This window comes from Jaculus jaculus, chromosome 3 (genome assembly GCF_020740685.1).
Source record: "Jaculus jaculus isolate mJacJac1 chromosome 3, mJacJac1.mat.Y.cur, whole genome shotgun sequence".
In the NCBI taxonomy this organism is placed as follows: domain Eukaryota; kingdom Metazoa; phylum Chordata; class Mammalia; order Rodentia; family Dipodidae; genus Jaculus; species Jaculus jaculus.
Window position 1 is genome coordinate 104,660,170 of NC_059104.1, and position 20,124 is coordinate 104,680,293.

General features: G+C 42.9%; 1 protein-coding gene across 1 annotated transcript in view; it reads left to right on the forward strand.

The window, feature by feature from the left end:
- Window positions 1–13,884: 13,884 nt before the first annotated feature.
- Ppp2r1b (protein phosphatase 2 scaffold subunit Abeta) overlaps window positions 13,885–20,124 on the forward strand; it is a 31,115-nt gene continuing 24,875 nt past the window's right edge. Inside the window, exons 1-3 of the mRNA XM_004666489.2 lie at window positions 13,885–14,010; window positions 14,606–14,696; window positions 15,286–15,386. Of these exons, the coding sequence (XP_004666546.1) occupies window positions 13,897–14,010; window positions 14,606–14,696; window positions 15,286–15,386 (306 nt within the window). The 5' untranslated portion in view covers window positions 13,885–13,896. The remainder of the gene's footprint in view (window positions 14,011–14,605; window positions 14,697–15,285; window positions 15,387–20,124) is intronic.

Consider the following 20,124-nt stretch of genomic DNA (forward strand, 5'->3'; position numbering starts at 1 on the left):
AGTTGCCATTTTGACCAGAAGTCCCCAGTCTCTAATGTTATTAATTTGTGTCTCTATTCTTTCTTTTGGTCATATTTGCTAGGAGTTTACCAATCTTGTTTATCCTTTCAAAGTACCATCTCTTAGTTTCATTGATTCCTTGGTTGTTTTTTTTTGTTTGTTTGTTTGTTTCTATTTCATTAACTTCTGCTCTTTATTATTTTCCCCCATCTACTGATTTTTGGTTTGCCTTGTTCTTCTGTTTTCAAGGCTTTAAGGTAAAGCATTAAGTCATTTACTTGAGACCTTTCTAATTTCTTTTTTTTTAACTTTTTAAAAAAATTATTTTTATGTATTTATTTGACACAGAGAGGGAAAGAGGCATAGAGAGAGAATGGACACTCTGAGCCTTCAGCCACTGCAAACGAGCTCCAGAACCATATGTTCCTTGTGCATCTGGCTTACGTGGGTCCTGGGGAATCAAACATGGGTCCTTTGACATTGCAGACAAGTGCCTTAACTGCTAAGCCATCTCTTCAGCTCCCCCCCTTTTTAAAAAAAGATATTATTTTTATTTATTTATTTGACAGAGAGGGGAGAGAACAATGTAACTTTATTTTTTTTAATTTTTAACATTTTTTTTTTGAGGCAGGGTCTCACTCTAGCCCAGGCTGACCTGGAATTCACTATGTAGTCTCAAGTTGGCCTCGAACTCATGGCAATTCTCCTACCTGTGCCTCCAAAGTGCCGGGATTAAAGGCATGTGCCACCATGCCTTACACCTTAGGTTTTTTGTTTTGTTTCTTTTCAGGGTAGGGTCTCACTCTGGTCCAGACTGACCTGAAATCAACTATGAAGCCTCAGGGTGGCCTTGAACTCGAACTTTCAGCAATCCTCCAACCTCTGCCTCCCAAGTCCTTGGATTAAAGGTGTGTGCCACCATGCCCTGCCACCTTAGGTATTTTTGATTAAGCTTCCTATTTAGTCTTCAGCAGACAGAGCCCAGTAGGAGAGGGTATTAGTGGGAGTGGATCTTGAGTCCATGCCTACTAGGTGTGTTCAGAGTCAGCTCCGGCTTGAGCTCTGGCTATTTCTCTCTTTACTGTAGAGGTACAATGAAGTAAGCCATGTTCTTCCACCATGATGAAGCTTCCCCTGGAATCTGTAAGCCTAAAGTAAACCCTTTCCTCCACAAGCTGCTTCTGGTCAGATATTTGCCCAGCCAGAAAAGGTATCTGGAACACCTGGAAATACTGAGCTTCACAGTGCTCAACTCCTAGTTTTAGCTATTCCTATATTCACTGATGACTTTGGCACCTGACTCAATCTCTCTTAGACCCAAATCCCTCCAAGTGAAAGGGTATCCAAGGAAAATATTCTTTGCAGCCCTTGAGAAACAGGGCAAACATAGATCATTACTCACACAAAGGAAGGCTGATCCTTGTGTTTTCCAGAGTCAAATGACACAAAACTACTTTAAACAACCTACTCCATCAAGTGTTAAGGATGTTATGTCTTCAGTTGCTTCTAAAATGTCCCTATGGATAAAACTCGCACTGTCTGGCCACTCGTATACATGGCCTGGACTCCACGAGCCATGCCACTGCTTGTGATGCTTCTTTGCCAGGCCATGGTGGTCTTTTTGTATTTCATAGCTTATGACTTGTCCTTGTGATCCAACTTGAACAAATAATAATAATAATTTATGATATTTAATTTTTTAAACTTATTTTCATTTGCAAGCAGAGAGAAAATATGGGAGAGAGAGAGAAAAAAATGGATGTACCAGGGCCTCTTGCTGGGGCAAACAAATTCCAGATGTAAGTGACACTTTGTGCACCTGGCTCTACAGGGGTATTGGGGAACCAGACCCACATTGTCAGGCTTTATAAGCAAGCACCTTTAATCACTGAGCTATCAAACCAGCTAATTTATGATATTTTACAGTACTAGTTTATAAACTATCAAGAACTTATTTTACCAAAGCCCAGGCTGACCTGGCATTCACTATGTAGTCTCAGAGGCCTTGAATTCAGAGTGATCCTCTTACCTCTGCCTCCCAAGTGCTGGGATTAAAAGCATGTGCCACCACGCCTGGCTTAAGGAGCTGTTTTTCTTTTCTCAATTTTTATTAACATTTTCCATGATTATAAAAGATATCCCATGGTAACACCCTCCCCACCCACTTTCCCCTTTGAAATTCCATTCTCCATCATATCCCCTCCCCATCCCAATCAGTCTCTCTTTCATTTTGATATCATGATCTTTTCCTCCTCTTATGATGGTCTTGTGTAGGGAGTGTCAGGCACTATGAAGCCATGGATATCCAGGCTATTTTATGTCTGGAGGGAGCACATTGTAAGGAGTCCTACCCTTCCTTTGGCTCTTACATTCTTTCTGCCACCTATTCCACAATAGACCCTGAGCCTTGGAAGGTGTGAATGAGATGTTACTCATTACTCCAGTCACTTCTTTCCAGCACTATGATACCTTCTGAGTCATCCCAAGGTCACTGCCATCTGAAAAGAGAAGATTCTCTACCCAAAATGAGAGTAGCATTAATATAAGGGTATGAATATTAAGAGAAGTGCTTACTGGGCAGTTTGGTAAGCATAGTATATACATTTACCAGACATCAGCAGATGTTACACCCCTAGGGCTCATGACTACCCCTGTTTTAAGTTTTCAGTATCAGGGATGTAATCCCCCCACCCCATGGATTGGGCCTTCAGTCCAATTAGAGGGCAGTTGGTTTCCACCATGACAGATGAGCCACCATTGCACCCATTGGCTCATTTGGGCTGGCTGGCCAATTATAAGGCTTTCAGTGTCCACTGTTGAGTATCTTCACTGGTGGTATCTCTTTCTCCCATTGAACTACATGTGGAATGGCTTCTTACAGCTCCCTGTCAGCTGGTCTACATGGAGGAGGTTATCAGCTCAGTTCCAGCAGGATTTCTCAGTGGCCTTGTAACCCAAGTATGTGGAGTCTTCAGCAATAGGGTCTTACCATCTATTCCTGGTGGGAAACCAAGGGTCTTGGTAATGGCCTATAATATTTTGGGGGTATCAGGGTCCTCCCTGGCCAACAACTCACTGGAGGTATCCCATCCCTGACACTGAAAATTTTCTAACAACGGTCTATGGATCCTGAGTGTTCCATTGTCAGAAACTGGAGGATTCCATATGATTTATTTGCATCCTCTTAGATTCTGATTTCTTCATTGACCCATTCATAATTTAGTAGTGTATTATTTATTTTCCATGATTTTGTGTATGCTCTATAGCTTTTCTTGCTATTGATTTGTAGTTTGATTCCACTGTGGTCAGATAGAATGCAAGGAATTATTTCAATTTTCCTGTATTTGTTATGATTTGCTTTGTGTCCTAATATATGATCTATTTTAGAGAATGTTCCATGTGTGGCTGAAAAGAATGTGTAATCTGCAGCATTTGGCTAAAATGTCCTGTGTGTGTGTGTGTGTGTGTGTGTGTGTGTGTGTGTAATGGAGAGAGAGAGAGAGAGAGAGAGAGAGAGAGAGAGAGAGAGAGAGGGAGAGGGAGAGGGAGAGAGAGAGAGAGATGAGCACAGGCATCATTAATTTTTTTTTTATTTTGTTTTGTTTTGATTTTGGAGGTAGGGTCTCACTCTAGCCCAGGCTGATCTGTAATTCACTATGTAGTCTCAGTGTGACCTCAAACTCACAGTGATCCTCCTACCTCTGCCTCCTGAGTACTGGTATTAAAGGTATGTACCACCACACTTGGCCTCATCATTATAATTACTTTTTAAAATATTTCCTTTCTTTTATTTATTTATTGAGAGACAGAGGGGGGGGGAGAGAGACAGAGTGGGTGTGCCAGGACCTCCAGCTAGTACAAATTTACTCCATAAGCCACCTTGTGCATCTGGCTTAAGTGGGTCTTAGGGAATTGAACCTAAGTCCTTTGGCATTGCAGACAAGTGCCTTAACTGCTAAGCCATCTCTCTAGCCCTCACCATTTTTTAAAGGCTGCCTTGATAATGTTTTCATATGTAGCTAGAATTTACACCATTGCTCTTGATAAGAGTAGGCATGCATCACACCAAAAATTAAAGATAACTAAGCATTAATTGTGACCCTGGTCACCCAGGCTTCCATATGGGTTTCTCAACTCTGTGGTCCCTGGATTCTTACCCCAGCCTATCAAACCTTCCCTGCTCTGTCTCCCACCCTCTCTAGGGCCATGCTTTCTGGGAACAGAGAGGAAACACTCATTAATATGGCACCAAAGTATACACTAAAGGATGTTAATAGTTCATGTAGTTCTCTTCCCATTGGACCTTTCATTCCTGTACATTGAATGGTAACATGAACAGAAAAAAAGGAAATGATTACAGTTTTGACAACATGTGGACCCATTATGGAACTTTAATTAGTTGAGCAGAGAATTTTAGCAATCAGTCCCAACCTTCACGAAGATTCTTTCCTTTCAGTCTATGGCTTGGTTGTGCTTAGCCTCCTCAGGTAAAACTTGTGGCTATGTTGAGTTGGTGTGTATGGTATGAAACCCTCATTCCTGCTCAAAACGCACCAAGGAGCCAGCTTTGTCGACTTTTAAAGACATTTAGTCCCTGCTTTCTCTTCTTGCTTTGCCACTAGTTGGAAGACTGGGCTTCTTTGGAGCTGAGGCTGATGGGCTCAGAGATGAGAGCAAAGGTTACTCTCATGTTCAGAGGAATGGCCTGAAGTGTTTACTCAACCACCAAGAAGACATCACTACTCCTCAGGAGCTGGTGGTATTTTTTTCTCATTTCCATATGAACAGTACATTGCTAAGTCTCTTTGGAACTTCCTATGGGCTGTTTCCATTCTTTTCTTGCTAGAGAAATATTCGTGAAGACATGTATGCAGGTAGAGGAAGGGTTTTCAGTTCTTTTATAAAAGCGTCTTGAAGATTTTTTTTGTTTTGTTTTTCGAGGTAGCGTCTCACTCTGAGCCAGGCTGACCCAGAATTTACTCCATAGTCTCAGGGTGGCCTCAAACTCTCCGGGATCCTCCTACTTCTGCCTCCCCTCCTGAGTCACTGGAATTAAAGACGTGTGCCACCACGCCCAACTCCCATCTTGAAGATTTTTAAAATTCATCCCTTCCCATTTCTTTGGACCTTTTTCTGTTTGCATTCTCATAGTCTGTGGTTACTGGATAGGTATAAAAAATAGTGCCAAAGTTTAAATTTGTTGCAGCATTGTTCCTTTGTTTTGGTTTGGGTTGACTGTCTTGAAGGTTTAGAAAGCCTAGTCTCTGGTGCCATCATGGAGATTCCCCTAGTGTCCAGCAGAGGGCAGTCTATTCTCACTAATGCTTGCAAAGCTCCTTTCCCTCCAGCAACTTTGTTGGGCTAGATTCTTGGAGTAATTCCAGTTTAAGTATCTAAGTCACATGCTTTAGAATCTGTATCTATGCATTGCATGCCTGTATTTCTATAATTGTAAATATTTCCTGTCAGGGGATGTGTTACCCACTAACAGTGATTCCCTGGTCAGCACACTTCTCTGCTAGTTTCAGTTATATTTGTTATGATCTTGATAATATTAGTAATAAAAGATAGATGCTTGAGAGTAAGAACAGCTATCACTAGGGCCAATTACCAGCCACCTGCCCATTTATAAGCATCATATGAATGAGCAAGTTGTATCACATACAAATTCCTTAGTTTATTGCTGATATTGTCAAGGGCAACCAAAAGGATATGAGTGTCCTGGGTTCTCCCCTAATAGTAACATGTCACCTCCAGCACAGTAGCTCAGTGGAAGGTAATGGTGCTTAGGAGGGTATGAGCCCTGTAAAGTAAAAGGCTTTAGAATACCTTAGAGATTCTTTCTCTCTCTCTTCTCGTCTCTCTTCTTCCTTTCCTCTCCCTGCCTCCTTGTTATCAAACCCAGGGCCTCAAAACAGGCTAGGCAAGCACTCTACCACTGAGCTACATCTGCAGTCCATCATAAGCTGAGGTTTATAGTCCTTAACCCTTTTTAATCTTGGGGTGTGTGTGTGTGTGTGATATGCTCATGGATAAGCCCATGTGGCACCCCATACACTGGTCTGTGTTGGGGTGTGCTTGTCTGAGGTGGCTGGATGGGAGTGTCAGGTGTTCCCTCTATCGCTCTTCTGCCTATTCTTACTTGAGCCAGAGTCTGCCACTGATGCTGGAATTTGCTGTTTCCAGAGCCCCACACACTTCTCAGATTTCTGCTGTCCTTGAGTCTGCGGTTACAGAAATGTGTGGTCATGCCCAGCTGTTTATGCAAGTCCAGGGGATCAAACTCACCCTCATGCTTGCACAGGAAGTACTCTCAACTGATGAGCCATTTTTCCAGCCCTTAACTTCCTTTTTGGATGCTAGGATGAATAACCTAGAAAGTCCATTGAGCAAAGAGAACAAAGTCTAGTCAAGGCTGTTTCACTTGAGTTGTTTTATTTTTTAACACCTTAATCCACTTCAGTAACCACAGGCTGCAACTTGTCTTAGAAAGATACAGTGTGTAGTTAGTGCATTCAGTCTTTGTAGGGGTGCCTTTAGAACACTATGTACCCTAGCTAATTTTAATCACAAAGCTGGAGTACAGCAGAGAGGGAGTTGATTTCCTGGAGTCCTAGAAGTTAGTGGAAATTCCAGTTTTTGGTTATAGTCCCAGCAGGATCTCTGCCCAACTCTGAATGGCATGTACAGGGGATCTTGGCACTAGTCCTTTCTTACTCCTGTCACTTTTCTCCTACAGTTCTGCTGGGCAGAGCTGACAAGAAAGTGAAAGATTATCATCTTCAAGGAAGACTACAAGCAAGCACTTCAGGGCAGGAAGAAATATTTTAAGCAAGCCCTGTTTTTATGAAGTCAAATCCCTGTCTAGCGGGAGACAGTTGTGCCCAATTGCTGGAAGTATTACTTATGTTGGCTGAGTCTGGTACAAGACATAAGCTAAGAAGGTAAAAAAAAATAAAGGAGAGGAAGGAAATCTGGACCCTGCCCAGTGGACACAGCAGATCTGGAGAGAGGATAGCTGGGCAGGAGAAGCCAATTAAACATATATTTCTGGATGCTATGGGCAAGACCAGTGGCAGGAGGCAGAGTACAGTCCTCAGGGTGATGTCCAAGAGTTGCAAGGTTTGTAATGTTTGTCATGGCTCAAGATTCAAAAAGCCTAGATGCAGTGAGTCCTGGAACTGAAAAAGGACATCAGTAGAAATATGGGTGAAAATAGTAGTGAAAAGCCAAGTACGAACAGTTCATGTTGAAAAGTCTCCCTTCCATGTCTGTTCCTCTGCCACCCATTTAGCTGACCTTCAACCAATATTAAATGCATGTGTACTTGGAGAGTTATTGGTTATTTTTTATTTTTTTAGACATTTTACTATGTAGTCCAAGTTTGGTTCAAACTCTCAATCTTCCTGCCTATACCTTCTGAGTGCTGCAGTTACAGGTGTGTGTTATCACATCTGGTTCTAACTAAGCATTTAGCCAGTTTGTTTTCTGAGACAGGGCTTCACTCTATAGGCTAGGCTGACCTTAACCTCATGCCAGTCTGCCTACTTCTACTTCCTGAGTGTAAGTATTTACATTAATTTGATCTTCTGGACAACCACACAAAGTAAGCTTGTCAGACTCTGTAAATACATAAACCAAGACTCACAGAGGATAAGTAATTTGCCTTATGTCACAAAGCTGGTAGTTTGTAGAACTGGGATTTCAATCCACATCTTCCCCCCAATCTTAGGGTCTACAACCTTGTTCATCATTTACCATCCTGAACTCTAACTAGGTATACCACTTCTTTGATGAGGGTATGGGGAGGACATATCCATGAGCATATAACACACACACACACACACACACACACACACACACACACACACACACCAAATTAAGGGGGAGATATTTAAGTTCCTTAAGATGATGACAGTGTTTGCATGCACATAAACTTAAGCTATCATTAATGCTATGTTAATAATAACTACTTTGCAACAAAGCACCGACCTGATAATTAGTTTGCAGGGTCATCCTGCTAAGTGAAAATAAAGCTGGTTTTGCATCCATATGTTTAATTTACCATGAAGTGAAAGTATTTAGTTAACATGAGTATGCTATTTTTCTTGTCATATTTCTCTAAACAAATAATATAACTTTGGCATTGGCATTGATTAGGTATAAGGATCTAGAGGTGCTTTAAAATGTATGGGAGGATGTGTATAGATTATAGGCCAATATACATCATTTTATAGAAATGGCTTGAGCATCCTTGGAGTTCAGTAAGGAGGTATAGATCCTGGAGCCAAGCCCCTGCAGATACCATAGGAAGACAGGTTTTCAGTGCATGAACCTGGCCATCCATCACTTTTGCTGTTGTTTTCAATGGTACAACAATCTGGGTGTGTTTTGACAGGATCGCCTACAGGCCTCCTACACTTGACTCCTCTCCCATTGGGTCTGAATTTGCCTGAGTGCTTGTTTGTAAATCACAGTGACTATGAGGAAGAAGCAAGCTTAGTGAGCCTCAATGAAGCAAGGGGTCCAGAAAGCAGAATCGTGATGTCATTCAGACCTCCTTGGCACTGGTCCTTCTCTGTGTGGCACTGAGAGCTGATGGCAATTGATTCCATCTGTCCATGCTCCCATATTCTTGATACATTGTCTTATAGGAGAACTAGAAAGGCTACCTTCACCTTTCCTTGATTCACTGGATGAATGAACTGGATGTATATGGGTGTCAGAACTCTGCTTTTGTGCTAAGAATGCCTAGTCTCCTGAGGGACCAGTAGAGAGGACAGGAGGATGTGGAAACAGCTCAGCATCATACAACTGAGCACAGTACCACATCGATAGTGCTTGGCTAACTTCCAGGAATCTGGCAACTGAGGGCTCATCTTTCTAATCTGGCAAGAGCCATAGTTGATACCGATGGGATTGCTTCTCGATAAGTGGCTTTCATTTTCTTTTTCTGGGCAGAGGTACCCTCCAAAAGACTCCATCTGAACAGATGTTGGTTTATTGACTTCACAACTGTCTTTCCCAATCAACCTTTATAAATTAATGACTTGCAAACATCAGTGTATGTTGGTTTCACTGCAGAGCCCTGTGAAATGTCTGGTTACATTTTTGACTGATTCACTAAGTCTGGAGTGGACACCAAGAATCTGCATTTGTTTTGCTACTTAGTACTGTAGCCTTATTTTAAATTTTATTTATTTATTAATTTATTGTGGTTTTTCGAGGCAGGGTCTTGCTCTAGCCCAGGCTAACCTGGAATCCACTATGTTGACTCAGAGTGGCCTCCAACTCACAGCGACTCTCCTACCCCTGCCTTGCCAGTGTTGTCCTTAGTTTAAAATTGACATTTTTCATACATGTACATAATGTATTTTGGTCATAATCTCCTCATTACTTTTTTCCCTCCTCCCACCCTCTTCTACTGAACCCCTTCTGTAATCTGTATTTTTTAAACTTTTTTTTAAAACTGTGGATCAAATTCAGGGCCTTCTGTGTAAGGAACATGTGCTGTGTTACTGAGCTGCAGTCACACCACTCAGGTGTGAATAAATCTCGATTTACATGATATAAATGGTCAGCAGGTCATACTTCCCAAAACATTGCCTTAGAATTTGTTTCGATGTTCAAAATAGCATCTTTCTGCTGCCATGCAATTTAACCACCTTCTTTATTGAAGGATTTATTAGCATCTCCATGTTTATTACCTGTTTCATTCTCATAGCATCACAGTAACTAGAGTAGGAACCAGGTGATTAGCTGCATTTTAATGGGGCGAGGGAGTGGGGGTATGATTTTGGTATAGGAAAAGATAGGTCACCATGAATCAGAGACCAAGGTGGGAAATGGCGTCCACATGATGACTTGCAAGCCAGACAATTTTCTGGGGCCTATCTTCTTAGCTTGTGATTTCATATTTAATCATAGTTATTCCTTAGCTCCCCAATTTATTGTGCTTGGGTAAGCAAATTAAGTCCGACTTTTAAATAAAGTAGCTTAGCATCACTGTACCAGTTGTATTAGCCTAACGAGGCTTTTCAAAGCCTGAGCTCCCAGATGGTTGATGATCTGTGTGGAACTGATATAATCCACTCTCTGTGCTTGCTTTCCTTATCATTTCTGAAGACTTTAATATAAAGAAATAGAATTCTCCTTCCCATGCTGTACAAACCCTTCTGGTTTTCTAGACAAAATTTTAAATCCAAAATGTCTTTGCCCTCCATCTCCCAAATTTGAATAGTATATGAATCCATTCTTGTTTTTGTTTTTTCTGATAGTATTGGGGATGAAACTCAGGACCTCCTGAATGATAGGTAATTAGTCTTACCACTGAGCTATACCCTTTACCCTCATGGATCCTATTCTTTTTTTTTTTGGGGGGGGGGTTTCAAGGTAGGGTCTCATTCTAGTCCAGGCTGACCTAGAATTTACTCTGTAGCCTCAGGGAGGCCTCAAACTCACAGCGATCCTCCTTCCTCTGCCTTCTGAGTGCTGGGATTAAAGGTGTGTCACCACGTCTAGCCTCTTTTGGTTTTTTGAGGTAGGGTTTCGCTGTAGCCCAGGCTGACCTGGAATTCACTATGTAATTTCAGGGCAGCCTTGAACTCATAGTGATACTCCTATCTCAGCCTCCCAAGTACTGGGATTAAAGACATCTGGCCTTTTTCCCTTTCCTTTCTTTTCTCTCTATCTCTTTCCTTCTTTCCTCTCTGTTTGAGAGAAGGCTTCACTCTATAGCCCAGGCTGGCCTTGAGTTTGTGGTGTTCCTGCTTGCTTGGCCTCCCAAGTTCTGGATATTCCTGACTCAATATTCATTTTTTTTTTTTTCAAGGTGGGGCTTCACTCTAGCTCAGGCTAACCTGAAACCCACTCTGTAGTTCCAGGCTGGCTTTGAACTCACAGTGATCCTACTACCTCTGCTTTCCAAGTGCTGGGATTAAAGGCGTGTGCCACTATACCCATCTGGATTTTTCTTGTTTTTAACTAATTAATTACTTAATTTATGAAAGAGAGAGAGAAAGAGAGAGAGAGAGAGAATAGGCATGCCAAGGTCTCCAACCACTGCCACTTTGTACATCTGGCTCCATGAGTCCTGGGGAGTCAAACCTGGGCCCTTTGGCTTTGCAGGCAAGTGTCTTAACCCCTAAGCCATCTCTCCAACCCTATTTTATTTATTTATTTATTTATTTATTTATTTATTTATTTATTTATTTGAGAGTGACAGACAGAGAAAGAGGCAAAGAGAGAGAGAGAGAGGGAGAGAGAGAGAGAGAGAGAGAATGAGGGAGGGAGAATGGGCATGCCAGGGCCTCCAGCCGCTGCAAAGGAACTCCAGATGCATGCGCCCCATTGTGCATCTCGCTAACGTGGGTCCTGGGGAGCCAAGCCTCGAACCGGGGTCCTTAGGCTTCACAGGCAAGCGCTTAACCGCTAAGCCATCTCTCCAGCCCTCCCTGTTTTGTTTTATCTTTATACAGCCAAAAAACCAAAACAGGGCTGGAGAGATGGTTTAGCAGTTAAGATACTTATCAGTGGAGCATAAGGAATTAGGTTTGATTCCCCAGAACCCACACAAGCCAGAGGTGCACATGGTGGCTCATGCATCTGGAGTTCATTTGCAATGCCTAGAGGCCCTGATGTGCCCATTCTCTCTCTTTCTGTCTAATAAATCAATAAATATATTTATTAGTAAAAAACAAAAAATATTGACAAATTCAAATGAAACTACTGCTATTATGATTAATAATATTACAGTGATTTAATATGGTAAATGAGGCTTCTTACTAAAACTAAGCCAGACCTTGTATTGTGAGTATGGTACTGCCTGCTAAGGTTCAGCTTCCTCAGGGTTCCCATGCTTACGCCTCTGTGATATCTTAATTTTGTAATCTTTTTTAGAGCTATGAAGACACTGTAGTTCTGTGATGTCACATTTTGCAATTTAAATCTCTCTCTGGTCATTAGCCCAGATCAGTAAGAGCAGCACTGAGAGCACATCATATGTAGGTATGGACATCATGTGGCAATACTAATTTAAAGTAGTCATCTCAATAGTCCAGAATGGGCTTTATGCATATCCAAACACTTATCAAAATGAATATTAAAGGATATATTCACTGACCTAAGTTGCAATAAATAAATAAAAAGCTTAGTTATATTCTTTTTTTTTTTTTTTTTTGGTTTTTTGAGGTAGGTTCTCATTCTAGCCCAGGCTGACCTGGAATTTACTATGGAGTCTCAGGGTGGCCTTGAACTCACAGGCGATCCTCCTACCTCTGCCTCCCGAGTGCTGAGATTAAAGGCGTGCACCACCACACCCGGCTTCAGTTATATTCTTTTCTGAACTTTCACTTCCCAAGGTATTAGCTGTTTTCTAGCAGAATGCCCATGCTTTAAAAGTCTCCCAAATTGCATGTATTGTTATTTTATTAAAAATATTTTTATTTAAGCCAGGTGTGGTGGAAGCCTGTAGCCCCATTGCTAGGAAGGCAGAGGTAGGAGGATCGCTGTGAGTTTGAGATCACCCTGAGACTACATAGTGAATTCCAGGTCAGACTGGGCTAGAACAAGACCTTACCTCAAAAATTGTTTTTTTTTTTTTTAATTTATGAGAGAGAGAGAGAGAGAGAGAGAGAGAGAGAATGTGTGAATGTGTGCACCAGACCCTTCTGCCACTGCAAATAACTCCAGATGTTTGTGCTACTTGGTGTGTTGGGAATTGAACCCAGGCCTGTGGGCTTTGTAAACAAGTGTCTTTAACGGCTGAGCCATTTTCCCAGTCTGTAGATTGCATTTATTAATCATTTCACAGTTTTCTTAATCATCCACATGAAGGTATTATTTCAAAACTGTGATAATTTAATACAGATACACTATAAGTTGTGTAAACTCCAAACTATACAAAAGACAACATAGTCTAAAATTTTCCATTGGTTTTGTAGAAAAACCTCTTCCTTCTAGGCCCCTTGGAGGACTCTTGGAAGCCTAAGGGAGGTCAATTTATGCGTTCTTCTTCAAGTAAAGTAGCTAGCCCACTGGATTTGGAAGGATTAGAGCTTGTCCTGGTTTTACTTGATTGTTGTACTTCTTGCATGCTAAAGAGCTAAAAAATGGATGGAAGAAAATATAACAGAAGGCACCATTCCAGTACCAAACTGAAAAGCAACACAAAAACAAGAGAACAGCATGTTTTTAACAGCTTGAGTGGAAAAAATATTGACTGGGGAGTTTGGCCAGCACTGTTCACTTTCTTTCACCGCCCTCATAATTTATCTTATGGAGCAGGCACCAGCCCTGATTATGGTGAATACACCGAAGCAAGGGATGGAGCGCTTCTATAGATGCTTTATGCTCAGGGGAGAAATTAGGGATGGAGACCTAAACAGTGGCTCAGGGCTAGGATGAAGTCGGGGGAGGTGCTAAAGCCTGCTTCCTCCTGGCCCCAGGTACTGTGGAGTGCGGCGTCCGGCGTCCTAACGACGCTCAAGACCTGTCACTCAGGTTGGCCCCTGCCCCACTTCTTCAGAGTGCCAGAGCAGGATGAATCCCTGCCCGTGTTTCTTTCGGCTGGGAAAAGGACGCAGGGGTTCCATTCGCTTTCTCAGCCCACCCTTCTTGTGGAGTTCAAACTTACGCCACCTGCAAGGGGGGCCAGGTAGGAGCATCCACCCCCAAGACAAGGAGTCAGCTCCAGCACTCTTCAGGAGTCCGCACACTTGCCTCTGTCAAACCGACCCGGGCGCGGGGCGGGGCCTGGGGGGCGTGGGGCGGGGCCCCGGGGCGGGGCGGGGCCTGGGGGAGGGGCGGGGCGTGAGGAACGTGGGGCGGGGCGTGGGGGGCGCGGGGCGGGGCCCGGGCGCGAGGCGGGCTGCGGCGACCGTCGCGAGGAGAAAGAACATGGCGGGCGCGGCGGGTCCTGCGGCCGGCCCGGGAACCGCTGGTGGAGATGGAGACGATTCCTTGTACCCGATCGCGGTTTTAATCGACGAGCTCCGCAATGAGGACGTGCAGGTACTGGAAGGGGCTGGGGCGCTGAGGCGGGCCCAGCGGGCCTCGTGGTCGGGGAAGGGCAGGCCGGCGCGGCGGTGGGGGAAGCCGGGGAAGGAAAGAGCCCGAGTCGGAGAACTTGCCGCGGCTGTGGCTGTGGGAAAGCCGGGTGAGGCCCGGGCTGGGTCGTCCGCTCCGGCCTCACGCCCTGCTTCCCGGCCGCGGCTTCTCGTCGAGCAACTGGCTGGTGGAAGGAGTCGGGCGGCTGGTGGCCCCCGAGGACGGAGGAGGGGTGCATCACTGTGCTGGAAGTGTTCCCTGGAAACTGTCTGTGACCCCCTCACCTGCTTCATTGGCTACTGCCAGACGGCTTCCTTTTTAAAGTTGTCTCCCTGCCCGCGTATTGTCATTCATTCACTTCTGTTCTGGGCCCTTTAACATCTCTCATAGGAAGTCCTTCCTCCTTTGGCTAATGAGGTGTTCAGCTGCTCCTAAGTTTTCGTATGAATAAGAGAACAAATGAAAGGTGTAGCCTCATTGTGTGCCTTTATTTCACCCTTTGGTTTTTTGATCTGAATTGCAGCCATTTCTATACTTTGTTCTTTTCACTTTTTAAAAGCTCCGTCTCAACAGTATTAAGAAGTTATCAACAATTGCTCTAGCACTTGGGGTAGAAAGGACTCGAACTGAACTGCTGCCCTTTCTTACAGGTATGTGTCTGATAAAAGAAGGCAAAGGCATTCTCTTTTCCAGTGGTTTTCAGAATGGACTGTTTTAGTTTGTTTCTTGGAGTATCACTAGGACTAAAATGAGCCTGGTGCTGCTTGTGCAGAAGAAACAACAGTATAATGTCAATGGCTACACAAATTCAAAGACTAACCATTTAGCTAATGGGAAAGTAATTGATACGGGTTATGGATTTCTTACTAATTCCGTAAAACAGATTCAGAAAGATGATTTAAAGAAGGAAGAACATGCTTGGTCATGTATGGAGCAGCATTTAAAAAATTAAAATTAAAAAAAAATTAAAATTATTTATTTATTTATTTGCGGGGGGTGAGGAGGCAGATAGAAAGGGAGAATGGGTGCTCCAGGGCCTCCAGCCACTGCAAATGAACTCCAGACACATGCTTCCTTTTGTGCATCTATCTGGCTTAGGTGAGTCCTGGGGAATGTAACCAGGGTCCTTAGGCTTAACTGCTAAGCCATTTTTTTTAACCCCGTTAGCAGCATTTTTGTGTGTGTCAGTTCAGGGCATTTATCCTTATTGATGAGCAATGTGGTCATTGTCACTTCCAGATACAATTTATGATGAAGATGAGGTGCTGTTAGCGCTTGCTGAGCAGCTTGGAAATTTCACTGGTTTGGTGGGAGGGCCTGATTTTGCCCACTGTCTGTTGGTAAGTACTTATCTACTGCCTACTTTCTACTGGAACTTCTGTAGTGTAAATGATGGATGCATTGTCTGGTGGTAGACACACTGCAACATTTTTTTGTGTACCTCACTTATAGGAGTATAGTCATAATGACAGTCATTGAGAGAACAAATAATGTAGGCCCTTTGAACACAACTCTCTTATTTTTATCAACTGAGTACATAAACTTTTTTTTTTTACAAATGAAATTTTGTTGTTGTTGTTTATTTATTTGAGAGCAACAGATAGAGAAAGAGTGAGTGAGTGAGTGAGTGAGTGAGAGAGAGAGAGAGAGAGAGAGAGAGAGAATGGGCGCGCCAGGGCTTCCAGCCACTGCAAACAAACTCCAGATGCCTGCGCCCCCTTGTGCATCTAGCTAACGTGGGTCCTGGGGAATTGAGCCTCGAACCCGGGTCCTTAGGCTTCACAGGCAAGTGCTTAACCACTAAGCCATCTCTCCAGCCCACATAAACTTTATTTTTCTGCCTTTGTAGACTTGTTAATTTAGAGATGGGGAGAACAAGCACTTGGGTTTTATTTTTTTCTTTTTCTTTTATTACTTTATTATTTGAGTACGGTGGTGTGTGCATGTGTAGGTGTCAGTCTGGTGCCCTATGTGCTCATCTGTGGAAGGGTGCATTTGCCTGTGGTGGCCTGACCAGAAAGTCAGGTATCCCGCTCAGACTCTGATGCCCACAGGAGGCTCTTACTAATCCCAAAGTTTGCTGTTTTTTGTGAACTCCGGCAATTCTTAGGTCTCTACTCCTCTACCAGACTGGGGTTATAGACACACAAAGCCTGGTAGAAATTGAGCAGTTTCTTCTCTTTAAGTTTTTAAAAATTTTTTTGAGGTAGGGTCTTGCTACAGCCCAGGTTGACCTGGAATTCACTATGTAATCTCAGAGTGGCCTTGAATACCTTCTCAGGTCCTCATGCTTTCATAGGAAGTGCTCTTAACCACTAAGCCATGGCTCCAGTCCTTAAAATTTTTTTTTAATAAACTTTATTTATTTATTTCCAAACACACACACAGAGTGAGAGAGAGAGAGAGAGAGAAGAGAGACAGAGAGAGAATGGGCATGCCAGGGCCTCTAGCCACTGCAAATGAATTCCAGACGCATGTGCCCCTTGTCCATTTGGCTTATGTGAGTCCTGGGGAATCGAACCAGGGTCCTTTGGTTTTGCAGGCAAATGCCTTAACTGCTAAGCCAGCTCTCCAGCCCTTAGCTTTTTTTTTTTTTTTTTTTAAATGAGGTCTTGCTATATGTAGCCTAGCCTGCCTTCAAATTTACAATCCTTCTGCCGCAACCTCCTAAGTGCTGGAATTATAGCATGTGCTATGATCCCTAGCTAGGACTTGATTTTTTTTTTTTTTTTTTTTTCCTAAGTAGGATCTCACTCTAGTTCAGGCTGGCCTGGAATTCACTATGTAGTCTCAGGATGGCCTCAAACTCATGGCCATCCTCCTACCTATGCCTCCTGAGTGCTGGGATTAAAGGCATGAGCCACCACGCCCAGCAAGACTTGAGTATTTTTATGTCCCCCACCCCCTCTCTGAAATTGGAAGTCTTAATTCTGATCTAATAATATTTTGTCTGTGCAATTTTTGCTTTTGACTTTGTGAGTTTTATGAGTTCAGTTTAATTACGATTTATTGAAAGCTTAGTATATCAGGCACATTGCAAATTACAATATTAATGTTACAGAAGACTAATGTGGGCTGGTGAGGTGACTAGCTGGCTGGGCAAGTGTGAGAATGACTTCAGATCCCAGAACCTGGGTGTGGTATCATGTGCCTGTAATCCCAGTGTTCTGTGTTTTGGGTGGAGATAGGTTTCTCAGGGCTTGTTGACTTGCTTGAATCATTGAGTTTTGGGTTCCGTGAGAAACCTTGTCTCAAAAAACAAAGTAGAATGAGGATGATATCCAAATTGAACTCTGACCTCTGTGTGCAGGCACATCATACGTATCTATATGCTAGAAAGAAAAAAAGGAATCAGTGTATGAATAGAATGAATTTTGTCTTTCTGTGTAACCAGATAATTGCTATAATTGGTAGTCTTTTTGGTTTTTCAAGGTAGAGTCTCATTCTAGCCCAGGCTGACCTGGATTTCATTATGTAGTCTCAGGGTGGCCTTGAACTCAAGGTGATCCTCCTACCTCTGCCTCCCAAGTGCTAGGATTAAAGGCATGCACCACCACACCTGGCTTTTTAGTTGATAGTCTTTTTTTTTTTTTTTTTTCTTGAGGTAGGGTTTCACTCTAGCCCAGGCTGACCTGGAATTCACTATGGAGTTTCAGGGCAGCCTTGAACTCACAGCCATCCTCCTACCTCAGCCTCCCAAGTGCTGGGATTAAAGGCATGTGCCACCATGCCCGGCCTTTTTTTTTAAAATTATTTTATTTTATTTTATTTGAGCGAGGCGGGGAGAGAGAGAGAATGGGTGTGCCAGGGCCTCTAGCTGCTGCAGTCAAACTCCAGACACATGCACCACCTTGTGCATCTGGTTTATGTCATTCCTGGGAAATTGCACCTGGGTCCTTTGGCTTTGCAGGCAAGACCTTAACCACTAAACCATCTCTCCAGCCCTGTAATTGCTAGTCTTAAATGGAAAAACATAAACACACAAAGCATGATGAGAGCAGAAAGGGATGAACTCAGTGATGAGGAAGGACTTGTTAAGAGAGGATGTCTGCAGGAGGTTTCACAGGATGAGTGGGAATTCTTTTTATTTATTTATTTATTTATTTTTAATTTTTATTAGCATTTTCCATGATTATAAAACAATATTCCATGGTAATTCCCTCCTTCCCCGGGAATTCTATTGTACAAGTGACGGAGACTCTCATGCTCACCTTCAGCCACCCTGCAGAACTCCAGAGATACATGGATAAATAAAGAGCTAAGTGTAGGTTGATAAAGATTGACAGATTTAAATATGTGCTGTTATTTTTCTCTTCAAAATATGCCTCTTATTTAGTTTTATCACCATCCACCCAGTCACACAAGCCAAAACCTAGAAATTTTTTTTTAATGGTTGGCTCTGAGGATTGGACCAGACCCTCGTCCATACTGGTGCCCTATCACTAGCTACATCTCAGTTTTAATGTTAATGCTTTCCTCATCCTTCATATCTAACCCATTAGTAACCCATTAGGCTATATCCAGATCAGTTTCCCTCCATCCTTATTCCTACTGCCCTTGTCTAAGCTGTAATGGTCTTTCTTCTAGATTACTGCACTCACTTCCTAACTACATATGGTCCTGATTGATAATGGTTTGATTTAGAATTGTTTGACTGTATGATGGTACAAAAATGATATGCATTCAGTAAAACTGTACTTAAGATCTTTCTCAGGCTAGCAGTAGTCAGGACTGTCACATACTGCTCAGTAGGTTGTAGGTCTTAGTCAGCCACATGGTTATGGCGGGTAAAACAAGTCAGTATTTGGTGTGCCCAAACTGCATTGTTTGATAGGTTAGGTGAATTCCTTGCACTTTTGATTTCAGATGGGTTCATCAGGATGGAATTCCATGGGAAGTCATGAGGCATCTGTAGCTGCCTTCCACATTTTCTCCCACATTATAATGGAGGGATCATGTTCTACCAAACCCAAAGGCTACAACTTAGCTTATAAAACCTTTCTGTGACCTGCCTCTGGAGGCTTGGCACGTTGTTATGGTTTGATTTGAAATATCCCATGGGCTCATACATTAAATACTTGGTCCCTAGATGATGGCATGATTTTGGGAAATTTTGGAAACTTGAGGAGGTGAGATCTAGCTGGAAGAGATAGGTCAATGGGGGTGCAGTTGTTTCTTGAGGGTGACTTCCCTGGCCTGTTGTGTGTGTGCTTTGCATCCGCAGTAAGGCAAAGGAGCTTTTCTGTTGCACATTCTTGTGCTTTCATGATATTCTGCCAAGGTTCATGGAGCTAAGCAACCACAGCCCTGGTATTGCCTGTGGCTCACTTCTTGCTTTACAGACAACTTTCATCTTTATGAAATCGCCTCAACTAACCCTTACACTCACCCTTCACAACTTCATCCTGATCTGTTTCTCAGCAGAGTACTAGACCATCTAACTGGCTGATTGATTGCTGGCATTTTCCATTAGAATGTAAACTCCCCTTGAGAAAAGGTCATGGAATGGTCAGGGTTCAAATCAAGAAAAAACTCACAAACAATTCTCTGGTGCTTGGTCTTGTCCTGTAGTGGTGACAAAATAAATCCCAGTGGGCAGGGAGCAGATCATGAAAGACTGTGGCAAGTAAGAAGCAGTGTCTTCAGTGGCTTCTAAAGTACCATGTAGGAACACAGAACTATCAAGCTTTGTGTATCAGGTGATACCCAAAACATTATTAGGTAGTCACACTTCATTCCTTTGAGTCATTATCTTTCAGTTTCACTCTTGGTCAGGTCTAAGTCTGGCGTTTTGTGCTGTCATCTGTGCAACTGTGACAAATGCAAATCTACCTGAACCAAGTACAAACCCAGAAAAGGTGGTTCAGAGACAGGTTTTCACTTTTCACAGGGCTAAGAGACATGTTTAGCTACTGATGCCAGTTCAGACTGTGAAACCCTTAGATATTTTCTGTTTCTAAAGCTGCAAGCAAGGTCTCCTACCATCTCTGTATTCTTTTCTTGACTATTTGGTCCAAACTCCTATCCTTTGTGTCAAGGGAGGATTCTGAATATACTTTGACACATGTGGTTTTAGAT